The 12,830-nt window shown below is 41.2% G+C and overlaps 1 protein-coding gene across 1 annotated transcript in view; it reads right to left on the bottom strand.

The window, feature by feature from the left end:
* The window catches only part of LOC137200190 (unconventional myosin-X), a 38,969-nt gene extending 27,108 nt beyond the window's left edge, over nt 1–11,861 (bottom strand). Inside the window, exon 1 of the mRNA XM_067614835.1 lies at nt 10,057–11,861. Coding sequence (XP_067470936.1) covers nt 10,057–10,077 — 21 coding nt within the window. The 5' untranslated portion in view covers nt 10,078–11,861. The remainder of the gene's footprint in view (nt 1–10,056) is intronic.
* Nucleotides 11,862–12,830: the final 969 nt, after the last annotated feature.

Genomic DNA, 12,830 nt, shown 5'->3' with positions numbered 1-12,830 from the left:
ATTGATGGACACAGAAGAAAGGAGACAGAGAAAGAAGGAAGAAGAAGGAAGAAGATGGACAATGTTGATGATAGTAGGAAATGCACAAAAAGTAGACAAAAGGTTAAAAGTGGAGGTGGTTGAGATAGATATAAAATGACAGGAAGACACACACATAAATAAATTATGACAGAAACAGCTGACCAGTCAGTGACCAGCTAATGGAAGAAAATTAAAGAGCAGTATGGATGTGGGAGGACACAGTAGGGTCTCTAGAGACTAAAGGTCAGGGGTGCATTCAGAGATGACATTGAATATGTGTGTGTTCATCTGTCAATCTGTCTGACTGCATCAGCAAGCTCATTAACTACATTACTTCTACCGCAGTGTTAAAACAGCACCTGACTCACAAAACACATCCAACCATCAATAATTCAACATGATGATATCTTCCAAGACTTAACTCACATACACTCTCTCCTTTAGTCTCAGTGTTTTGACACTTTTTGACACTTAAAGCCCCAAACGGGAAAAAGCTCCAACATATTTGTTGGTAACAACCCCAGACATCCACCATCAGAGCCTCCGCTCACCCTACAATGATGGATGTCTGATAGGAGAGTGGATGTGGGTGCAGTTATAAGTGCTTATGTAAGTTAATCAGGCAAGGAGGGGGGCTAGTTGTTATGTGGTGCCCTCAAGTGGAATTGTTCTTATCATGTTCATTAGATAAGTCCAATTAAATGACCTACTGGTGTTTTATTTACAAGTCAAGTGGCTTGAATGTGTAAGTACCTTAAAGCGCAATGTCACCGACAGCTGCTAGATGTTGGCTCCAATTGACTACCATCTAAAAAGCATCAACTTCTCTCTTGAAATACTAAGTTAATCATTTTTTTAATGAGTCATTATGGTCTCAATTGTTAAATTCAGGCCCCCTAATGCTGGTGGTCATTTTGGAAATTATTGCTCTGTTAATAAGATTACAGTAGGCTTTAATGTCTGCAGTGTGGGCATTGATTGACAGCTGTGAGTCATATTTTTGGAGCTTCTGTTTAAAGAATAAACTGTGATTTTTCTCCAGACATGCAGTTCTACTGCGTTTGTGGTTCAGGAGTTACACTAACAAGACCCTTTTTAATGTTTAATGCTTCTTGATTATGATACCTGCTGTCCTGTCAGCACAATTTAGCCACAGATAGCGTATGAAAGTGGACCACTTCAGGCAATGATGCGGCACTGCTAGCCTTCTATTGGCCCGCACAAATGGCCCACATGTAAAATAGCAAATATGGTCCAGATATCCCAAATAAAGTGTGGGCCTTTTTTGGTAAAGATGTGGTGCTCTCAGGTATGTGTATTCTGGATGTGGGCCAGTGATGGATTATCTGGTTTGTTCTTGGTTGACACACGGCTTGCGGACCACCCAAGTGCCATCATTCCATGTGGTACGTGGGCCGGATGAAAGTGCTGAAAGTGGTGGATGTGGACCGAATCTGGGCCACATCAATTTTTTTAATCTTTGGCTGAAGTAGCTAATGTTAGCTTCCTCTCAGTGTTCCCAGTAAGCTCAATCCGAGGTAGCAGGGCTTGTTTCCAGAGCGTGAAAAGCAACACCCTGCATTCCTTATTTGGAAGGTCCTGGCTCCAAACGGAAAAGATGGCGCAAAACATAAGCAGCAACTCTGGGCTTCAAACTGGCTCCAATGCAAACCACTGGGTGATGTAAAACCTTGCTACATTCATCTTTATATAACAGTCTATGTTACAAATTTGAAAAGTTTCTGAAAGCTCCAAGTTCACTTGTTATGAATGAATACCAACAGAAGCTACTATTTTATTTATTTGTATTAGTCTGTTGCTGCCTACTCTTTCCCATTAAAAAGATGTTGAAAGGCCAAAAAATACAAATTATTCTCCATAATTGAAAAGGAAAGAAGGCAATGTCACTTTTTATCAGTCATATCACAACAATGTTCTTATGACTTAAACTTGTACTTGACTTCTCATGCCAACTGTACAACCTTACAACTTTCATTTTATGGCAGCAATAAAAGAAAAGTGTGTGCAGCTAAGAGTGTGTAACGATGTATATAAGGCAAGTGAGTTGTTTTTTTTTTTTAACACTGCTGCGATACAGCGCTCTGATCCATCTCTTCTAGCACCCCATCCTGTGCCAGGAACCTAAACTGTGTCAGTAATATTCCATTAAAGGTGATAATACAATCAGGACAGCGAGGCTTTCAGCAGATTATGGCGGGTGGAAGCAGAGCAACAACATGTGTTTATATGAGTGAGTGTGAGTGTGAGTGTGAGTGTGAGTGAGGGGGCGGGTGTCACCTGTCCTATATGAGGCACATCTGTCACTGAAAAGGATTACAGTTGGAATTCAACACTGTATGTATTAAAAACATCTGGAGCAAAAAGAAAAATTCTCAAGTGAAAGGCTTCAATTTCATGTATTTCCCTCTCTGGATAAAATACGGTTAAAAATCTTTGGTGAATCAGTCAAAAACAGATGATTGCATCCTATTTTTTGAGGATCATTTTGAGGAACACAGAGGACCTTCAACTAACTTATATTATTCCTTGACCTTTAACCATGACCATAAAAGGACAAATCTACTCTTAGGTGCTATTATATTCTTGTTTACCGTCACTTTTTTGTATTTTTTCTTTCCCTTCAGCCTGCTTTATCTGCTTTTACATCAGTTAATGATTTCCTGACATCTCCAGAATGCCCTTTGACCCCTGATTATTTGATTGATTATTAGATTTGCTGAAATTGTTGAATGCAGCTGTGGGTTTTACATGTGGGAGAAGACGGTAACGGCAATAGAAATTGTGATAGTAAAGCAAGTTTTTCCAGTCACAAAAAGCAAAATGCACCTTTTCTTTAAAGTGTGTCTTGACCTGCATTTAATTGTAGTCTACAGAGGCAACAACACATCTTCTAAAGTGGGTTTCTATCTATAAACCATCTCACCATAAGACTGTCAAACTTCACTGTAGCTCCATTTGAAACCTCAGCACTCTGTGATTTTGGTCACAGCATTCCCTATGCAAGGGGAAAAGTCTTATCTAGCAGCACGTTGCATCTTCAAAGATATTTTTGTGTCTACTTTCTGCCCTGAATCATGAAACGCCAGAAGCAAAACCAAACATTAAGTACATTGAATCCAACATTTCCACTGCTAACATAAAAACACATAATACAAATGGTACATACAGATGTTTTTCAATTAGTCATGAAGATACGATTTACTACAGTGAGCTGGAACAATCAACTGAAAATAAATCACCAACTATATATATGTATGTTTTGATATTCCTCAACAAATTTGATATCTGTGTAACTGTGTTTTCAGGCAAAAATGCCAAACATTACAGTTCCAGCTCCTCCATTGTGACAATTTGACGCTTGTCTTTTTCCTTTGTGATAGTCCATTTAAATTCTTTGGGCTTTGCAATTCGAGGATCATACTTTGGGATTTAGGAAGACTTTGGGAAACTGTGAAAGACATTTTTCACTAAATTTAAATCCAACATTTCCACCACTAACATTTTTCTGAAAATTGTCTAATCCTGTCACATCATCTACAGAAATATGAAAACACAAGTTTAAACATAAACAGATCTTCAATATTTTTGCTGAATTAAATGTCTTCATTACTTTAATCCTCATAACTCCATGAACTTCCCTTGCGATTAACTTTAAAATGGCTCCTTTTCAAAACCTGTCCAAGCCAACAAAATGTCCTCTTCTTCCTATGCTTTCATTGATGTGGCACACATACACACACACACACACACACACACACACACACACACACACACGCAAACACAAGTCATCAAGTCAAAGCTCTCCCACACAGCTACTGTAGAAGTGCCTGAGTTTAGAGTGACTGAGTGCAGATGAAACAGCATTTCAAGAGTATCTAACTTCTGTATCATGACGTATTTCTGAGTGAAACAGGATAGACAGGTGGGACATAACGTTGGGAAGAATTTGATTCGAACGTTGAAAACTGGGCGTGTCATGATGAATCTTAACACTGTGCCGCTAAAAGTTGAAGATTGTTTGATGGGTGGATGTCGTGATATTATTGGTTGAAATTGGTTGGTTCAAGCCTACGTAAGCACACGTCACATATTGTTTTACGGGAAGAAAACATGATTGGATTTTGATATAATATATTTTATCAAAATCAAAATATATATTGTTAAATAGGTGCATAACATGACCGGGGATGTGATCTAAAAGGGTTAAAAAAAAAGAGGAATTTTTCATTTCATCTCGACTTTAAAGTATAAAAATGCATCGTGTTCCCCGTTCTGGTGCTTTACTGTTACTCTGGAATATCTGAAGCTTTAGACAGATAACCTTTTAACCTGTCCTGAATCCCAAAACAAGCACATGTATGATTTATCCAAAGTAAACCGGATCAGAGTATACTGCTAAATTACAAACAGGGATAAAGAGAGCAGATAGAAGCAGCTGTTAATGTGATTTTTGCGTTTGGTGTGTGTGTGTGTATGTGTGCGTATGTGTGTGTGTGTGTGTGTGTGTGTACAGTGCAAATCCTCTTTGAGATGCCAGTTTTGAGCAGTCTGCTAATTATCACATTCTCTCTCATCTTGGATTAAACTACAGTCACACACTCCCACCACCCCCACCAACACCCTGGCAACAGGACTCCACAGCAACAGTGTGGAAACAGGGCACCATGGAAACAGCCTCTCTCCTCTATAGGCATTGGTGGATTACTGGGAGATAGTGTTCAGGTGCAGAGAATTGTGGGATATGCTGTCCTGCTGTGTTTTATTGTTTTTTTATTTGAGGAGTTTTTCCATATCCGAACTGAGGATTTACAGATTGTAAAACCCCTTTTTTAAATTTGTGATTTGTGATTTTGGGTTATATACATAAAACGGACTTGACTTGACTTTATACAAGGTGGGGAAAGACATATGCTGTTAGAAGTTGACCAAGACACTGTGGCAGTCTGGGAAAAGACCATTAATATTTCAGTGTGGTTATGCACATTTCCAATATTATTAAATGGTTTACCAATCCAGGTTTACTCATAGGAGTAAGATGTGTTTGGGAAAAGGTGAACTTTGAGTGATGGGAAATTATAACTACATCATTAGAATGTATCAAAAGGTTATTGACCAGCTTGCTCTCTTGTCTCTTCAAATAGATGGTTACAAATAGATGGATGTTACTGAATATCTGACTATTTCCTGTAAATAGCATGTACAGTCATTCGTTCATACACACACACACATATATATATATGTGTGTGTGAACGTGTGAACATATATGTATGGGTAAAAGTATATATGTATCTGAGTGTATTTAATGTACATAAATGTATGCAGTATCCAACTTGTTGTCAAATTTCCCTTTTTTTTATTTAAATTGGTTTTAATTTAAAATTTTAATTGTAAATTTTCCTTATCATTAATTGTAAATTTGGAAGCAGCAATGCAGCATATGTGAAGATAATTTTGACAATATTTAGTTAAATAAATTGACTCAATACCATTCTGAGAAAACCTATCACAACATAGTTTAAAAACAACCAAACAGTCAAGTCCAGAGATCCAGAAATTCTAAGTAATTTGGAAAAGTCAAATCAGAGGTGAGTCAGTATAATAAATTAAATATCATGCCATGTACTAAAAAACACTAATTATTACATTTATTATTAATATAACTGTGACAATATCATGGTCATATCACCCAGCTCCATCACAAAATATGTACAGTCCTTTCAACAGACGAGTAGGATTCTGGTAGACGTTGTTTTATTCCCATCTGCCAAACCATAAAATAGCTTTAATGTGATTTGACTGAGGCGGAGCCGTACAGTCTCACACCTACATATGCAGAATAAGCAGAGAGAGTGAGAGGGGAAGGAAAAGAAATACAGAGCTACATGGAAAAATGCCAGAAGGAGAAACAAGACTGTGGCAGAACAGCACTGAAAGTGGTTGGTTGAGAGAGATGGAGAAGCACCAGGAGAGTGGCCGCAAGGGAGAGAGAGTATCAGAGGGAAGGGAAAAGAGGAGAAAGAGAGAGAGAGAGAGAGAGAGAGAGGCGAAGCTGATGCAGCTCCTGAGCAGAACAAATGTGTTTGGAGCTGCTGAATATAGGTCACACATCTCCAGTGACTGCTCCCTTCCCTCCATTGAACCAGCCTCCTGCAGAATTGCACTTCATACAAAATCCTGCATGATTTGGACCACTATCTATGGACACGGACTCCGCTAATTTTACCCCTAAGCCTTTTTACGTCAGCGTGGGTTAAATATGCATTGCACAAAAGCAAGGACTGCAATTAGAAGACACCCTCTGTAGCTCAAGCTGCAAAAAAGAAAACACAAACATGGAAGCTGCTTTGATATGTGTTGGTCTGTTTGCATGAATGTTTCACAGCTTATGTGCAAGCAGCCATATAGAATGCATCCAGATGATTAATATTTTACTGCAGAGGAAGTTCTTTGCATGAAAAATCAAACCTCAGCTTTCATTGCCCTATAACTATGTGCAGTATGGTATATGTCGGCCGAGTACACTCAACAAATTGCAAAGTGCTAAATAATGATTTACGGCCTGACGAGAGCGAAGAAGGGAGAAGGAAGTGAGGAATGTCGACCAAGCAAAAGACAGGACAGCAGAAAATGTAGAGATAGATGGATCTAAACAGGCAGATATGATACAGCAACAATGACAGCAGGGTTGAGATAATGTCGCCAAAACTGCTCTTTCCACATTCACACCTGTCTGTCTCCTGGTTATCGATTCGTGGCGGCTGTGCACCTGCAATCCTGCTGAGGCCTGGTGACACAAACATAAAATGTCACCCTTGAGACCGAATTTCATCTATCTCTCTCATACACACACACACACAGGTGTCGGAAATCACACTATAACCGAACAATGTATCTCGATGCACAGTTCATAGGTTAATGAGACATTACAATACTAGTTTTCAGTATACATGCAGCTTCTTATACAGTAAATGCACTCCAGATTTAAAAGAAGTCCTCCTCGTGGTATGAGAAAAGAAGAAGAAGAAAAGGAAGTAGATATAAAAGATTAATATCTGTTCTCTTACTATTATTTGTTCTCTCTATTCAGTATGTTTTTGAGTCTGTTTTACATCTTGGTGAGCCACAGACAGGTGGACAATTCAGTTCTTTTCCATTTTACTCATTTCTATTTAACTGAGGGGAAAAAATCGCACTTTGTAGCTGCTGTGGAACCTTTGATCATATCACATGATCTTCATCAGCAGATTCATTGTGCTCAGCTGTCATGAAACTGTACATGTTCAAATTTTCATTTTGTTTGAGGAATAGTTTGACGGTTTGGAAAATACATGTTTCTTGCTTTCGACGAGTAGATTAATACCCCTCTACTGTTGGTACGGTAAATATGTAGCAGTTGCCAGGCAACCAGCGGAGACTCCAAGAAGTTACTGCTCCAAGCCAAGAAGTAGTCCAACGTATAACCCAGTGCAAAAAGGTGAATTGCCAATTTTACACTTAAGTTACACAAACGAGACATAAAGTCTTTAATAGTGAGCCTTAGAGAAGCTGGTGGGCAAATTTTGTTACCTTTGGACAGAGCCAGGCTAGCTATTTCCCCACATTTCCATTGTCTGCGGACATATTTTTTCCAAAATGTCAAACTATTCCTTTAAGAACTTCTATTCTCTTCTGTCTATTTTATTTATTCTATTCTGTGAAGTACTTCACAGTAAATAAAATGCAATATTGAGTTTTGGTAATGCCCTAGATTTTATTCTAAATACCTAAAAATTGACATAGGTCAGTTGTTGGTGCTGAATTTATGACACTGGAGCTAAGTGTGGCCATATATTTCTGTTTTTCTTCATGTGTAGATACCTTTGATCAGAAACTTTCATCAGAAACCACAAAATGACCCAAACTCAGTATTGCTTTGTATTTCTTAATGCTCACATACAATTACTTTGGCATGTTTGAGGTCAAATGTTCAGGAAACCTATTCTAGGATTAAACGTCTTTTCTGGTATATTGTGAAGAAATAAAACACTTGCCACCAATTTAATGGTCCTCTAACTTTCTCACTGTCACTTCCAATATATTAAAAGCTCTTCTTAATTTTCAAACCTGTGTTGTTTTTCAGCTACCATAACCAGAGAGGTGTTGATTTTTGTTTGTATTTAGAGCACATAAAATCACTACAACTACCATATTCCACTACTAACCAACCCAGTTTGAATATGAGGGGATTACACAGTAGTCTAATGCCACCTGACATTTCATGCTTGGTTGGCTGGCCAGCTATCATGTTTTCTGCCTGGGTTGAGAGAGAGAAGTCAGCTGTTCGCTCTCTCTGGTGAAGGGGATGGAGCCACAAATCGAGGGACGTGGGGATATAAGAGTGAAGGATGGAGCGATGAAGACAGCAGAGGAATGAAGCTTAAGTGGATGTTGGACACACACCTCCCGAAAGGATTGATTACTCAGCTCCCCACTGCATGAAGTCATATTTCTGGGTATCAGATATGCAGCTTATGCAGGACTGTGGGCCCGAACATCATAACTCAATAAATCAGTCCATTTTCAGGTCTCACATAGGCTTTCAGAGTCGGGGATGCGGGGTTGGTTATGGTGGTCTGTGAATCAATGCCATGATCAATATATTACAGACAGACAGGGATGGGAAATGGAGCAGCAGAGGTGACTGCTATGTGTCATGCTTATGTCTTTACTGTTAATGTGACACACAGACAAATAAAAACAGTGATATGTGCATCACATCTCCATCTGTATGACCCAGCGACAGCCTGAAAAAGAAGGACCTTGGACAGCGGCGATCATCATGGCCCCCGGTGCCCACACATATACCCATACAGTGCACTCACACGCTAGTATAAATGGCATGACATCACTGCCAATGCGAGAGGCATTTAAACCCATATCAGATTAACTCAAGAGGGAGGAGGATAAGTAGCTTGGAGGGAACGGATATTGGCATCAAAGACAGCTGACAAGACGACGTTTTCATGAGATGTGTGTGGACCAAAACATAAATTAAGTAAAGGGAGGGGGGGGGGGAGGTTGCATCTCCTGAAGTAGGGGGTGAGGGTGTGCAATGAAGGTAATGCATCAAATGAAGAAGGAAAGGAAATATTGTTTTTACAAGAACGAGCATGGCTTGTCAAATAAATCTAAAAGGATGCTGGAGGTGAAAGCCAAACAGGCCTATGAGGACTTGTTCCCAGCAGGCAGTGCAGGAACGAGCAGGAGACTGAATTAATAACCACTTGATTTACTTAATATTCAATTATGATAGCAGTTGTTAACCGTTTACCTCCCTCCTTTCTCACCTTTTCCATTCACACACACACACATATCCATCACCCTTCTCCTCCTCATCATCCTCCTCCTCCTTCAACCCCCTCCTCAATTCCCGCAGCCGTGCAACCGGCCCATACCCACCCAATGGATCCATCCCATTCACCCTGCACTAAAAAAAAAAAAAAAAAAAAAGCAGAGAAAGGGTCTCTCAGTAGCAGCATGGTGTGGGAGGGCTGTTGCTGCAGGCAAACACGATCTACCCTCCGTTAACAGATTGGCTTTAATCCGAGAGCCAGCTTTATGGATGCAAAAACCCGTGTCAGCTCTCGTTTGGCCAATTTATCTGCGGCTCTGCTCTGAATTAATTCACCAAGCCGGCAGTCAGGCCTTGATGCTATGCAGTGATAATAAAATAAAGAAGATGGAGGGTTTAGTTTATTTTTTTTAATCAATACAGGTATAAACATGCAGGAGATGAAGGCCTATTCCTTGTGGTTTTTATTGCTGGGAACGGTGAGGGGTGGTGCCAGTTGATGGGGCAAAGCAACACCTGCCGTAACCAAACCCGATGTGAATCCAAAAAAAAGGGGGGGAAAAGCGTAAAATCATCTTACAGTAAATGCAATGCATCAGTGCAAACCCAGGCTACATCACACTGCAAACACTGTAATCTGACATTAGCTCGATAACAGTGGCACATATATCTCCATGGCTTACCTCTGTAAAAAACGACTCCATCCTCCCTACTCCTCCCAGACGACGCGCGCCCGGCCCCGCAGAGCGCAGACACCGGCTCCGGTCTCTGGTGCGCAAATCACGCCGAGATAACGATGAGCAGCGTTTGTCAAGACGGGGGGAAAGGTGGCGGTGCCTCGGTGTTGGTGTTTCCCATTCACCAAGCGTTTATGTTCATCTTCCAAATGGCTCAATTGCTCAAACACACATGGGCAGCGTCCGGGCTCTACTGTATGCGCAAAAATGCCACATGAGAAAAATCCAAGGAGGCTGTGGTGGAAAATTAAAAATGTCCACGCCAGGGATCCGTCGACATTCGGAGAGCGTTAATTGAAGCGCCCCTCTTTCGCAAGTCTTCCTCTTTCGGTGTTTCAGTGTATATATGTGTGGATGAATGTGTGTGTGTGGTGTGTGTGTGTGTGTGTATGTGTGGTGTGTGTGGTGTGTGTGTGAGAGAGAGAGAGGTTATAGTGGCGTGGGGTTGAGAGAGAGGACCAGTCCAGGGGCAGAATGAGCTTGCCGCTGCCTACCGCGCACACCGACGGGGCGGTGCAGATACAGCCTCCTCCAATACGAAACACACACATTGAGCTCCTCACACACACACGCGCACACACACACACACACACACACACACACACACACACACACGTACACACACACACACACACACACACACACACACACACACAGGGCTGGTGTAGGGTGTTGGATGGGGTTGTAAGTTTTGCAGCTGTGGTTAACACTGGACTGTGGCAAAAAAAAAAAAAAAAAAAACTGGCCAACATCTGGATCCAAACCTTGTTCTTTTGTTATCAGATAGTTCATCTTAGAGGGGGGAAAAAAGAAGTTGCTTTGGCTGGTGAAGACAAGAACAGATGAAAGAGCCTCGGTCCCACTTGGCCCAATTACAGCTGTTGATTCTGAAATGAACCAGATCTCTGGCAAAAAGGGGTGAAAAAGAGGATGTATGAAAAGGGAAATCATATAAAGATGAGATATTTCCAAATTTAGGTAAAACAGGTTGCTTTTGCCGCAGGGATTTTAGTATCTTGCTTAAGGGAACCTCAGAGAGTCTTCTGATCTCTTATTTTAAGATGCCCCACTCAAAAAGTCAAAGTCAATTACATAAGAAGCATTTATTTTCCTCTTCACAAACTTTTCCATCTGTATTATACTGTTGAAAGTATTGTTGAAGTATGAAATGATGAATTCTGATAAGTCTATTTGAGTGGATATGAATATATTACACCACCGAGGATGAAATCTCCCCTCACACTCAATGAAATGATGTCTAAATTAGCCATGAGGCAAGAGCTGTCAGCCGTATTCACTCTAATGCGTCTCCAAAATCACACAAAGAGAAAGAGTAAGAGGAGGAGAGTTAATGTTTCTTTATGATCTTTCCTTTAAAAAAAAAAAAAAAACTCCCCCTAGTTTGCAAAGGAGGAGGTTACAAGGTTAGTCAGAGGCCCCTGTGGGGTGAAAAATGATATCTCATGACACACAGGAGCAGAACGATCAGGGAGGAAAAACACCCCAAAATCACTCAGGGTAATACATAATGCCCCCAAAGACGCCAGTTTTGTCCGACTGAGGTATAACTAGACAGCTGGTTTATGTGTTGTGGTTTAATTCTCCTCTTCAGAAGACCAGGCTGTAGGGGCCAGGTGCAGCCGTCAGCAGCCCAGCAGGCCGAGGCCTCTCTGGGGTACGGCATTGTGAAGCTCAGCCTGCTCCCTCTGGAGCCCTGGAGGTATAGATGGGGCCCCCTGTATTCATGTGTGCATGTGGACGTATTATTTGGCTGTGCCCTCCATCTTCCGCACAGAGACAGTTCAAAAGCTATAGATCCAACAAAAGCCCCCCCCCACCCTTGTTTTTGTTAGAAGTGTGTGTGTGTCTGTAGGGGTGGTAGTTAGAGCCCACGCACATATGTACGTACACAAACACTCAGGAAATGGAACATAATTTTTAATATGAATAAGCCTTAAGGAGTCTGAAGCTCCAACAGCAGCATGGATCATGAAATCATCATCACGCACACACAAAAGCACACAGGAGTGCCTGGACTTACACTGGAGGGAGACATAGATAGTTAATAAACATCAACCACTACAATTAAAGACAATTGCTATTAATTCCACCACTGTATCAATATCATATGATAACATGGGGACTGCTGCTGATTACTGTATGATAATAATTATGAAGAAGATTACAATGATAGTGATGAGGATGATGATGATTTGGTGGGGGGTTTTGAGATAATTTTTTATTATTGCTTATAAAACAGGCATATAATAGGTGACCAGACCGTCCTCAAACCCACCATAAGATCTCCAAATAATTAAGTTAACATTGTCAGAGTGACACTGTCACGGTGTAGGCCTGTGCCATCTAGAGAGAAATGACCACGGATGACTAGACACGCTGGCCCTTGGCTAGCGGGTTGACCCTTTGGCTGAGCGGTTAGCACAGATGTCCAGGGTTCGAGACTGGTGTGGGAGCCCTCCTTCGCTACATTTGGTGTCAGAAGTGGGATGGGTAGACTGTAAGGCCATCAGAAGCGCATGTGCCCAGAGGCGTGAGGGAGCTGGTAGGCTGAAGTGAAGGGGTGCGCTTCCCGAAGGAGGGGGTAATGTCACGGTGCAGGCCCATGCCATCTAGAGAGTAATTACCCCAGATGACAAGACTGGCCCTCGGCTACAGGGTTTGCCCTTTGGCTGAGTGGTTAGTGCAGTCATCTGTTGTCA

Source organism: Thunnus thynnus, chromosome 16 (genome assembly GCF_963924715.1).
Source record: "Thunnus thynnus chromosome 16, fThuThy2.1, whole genome shotgun sequence".
NCBI classification, from domain to species: domain Eukaryota; kingdom Metazoa; phylum Chordata; class Actinopteri; order Scombriformes; family Scombridae; genus Thunnus; species Thunnus thynnus.
The sequence above is the reverse complement of the archived record's forward strand: the minus strand, read 5'-3'. Positions and strand labels throughout refer to the sequence as shown.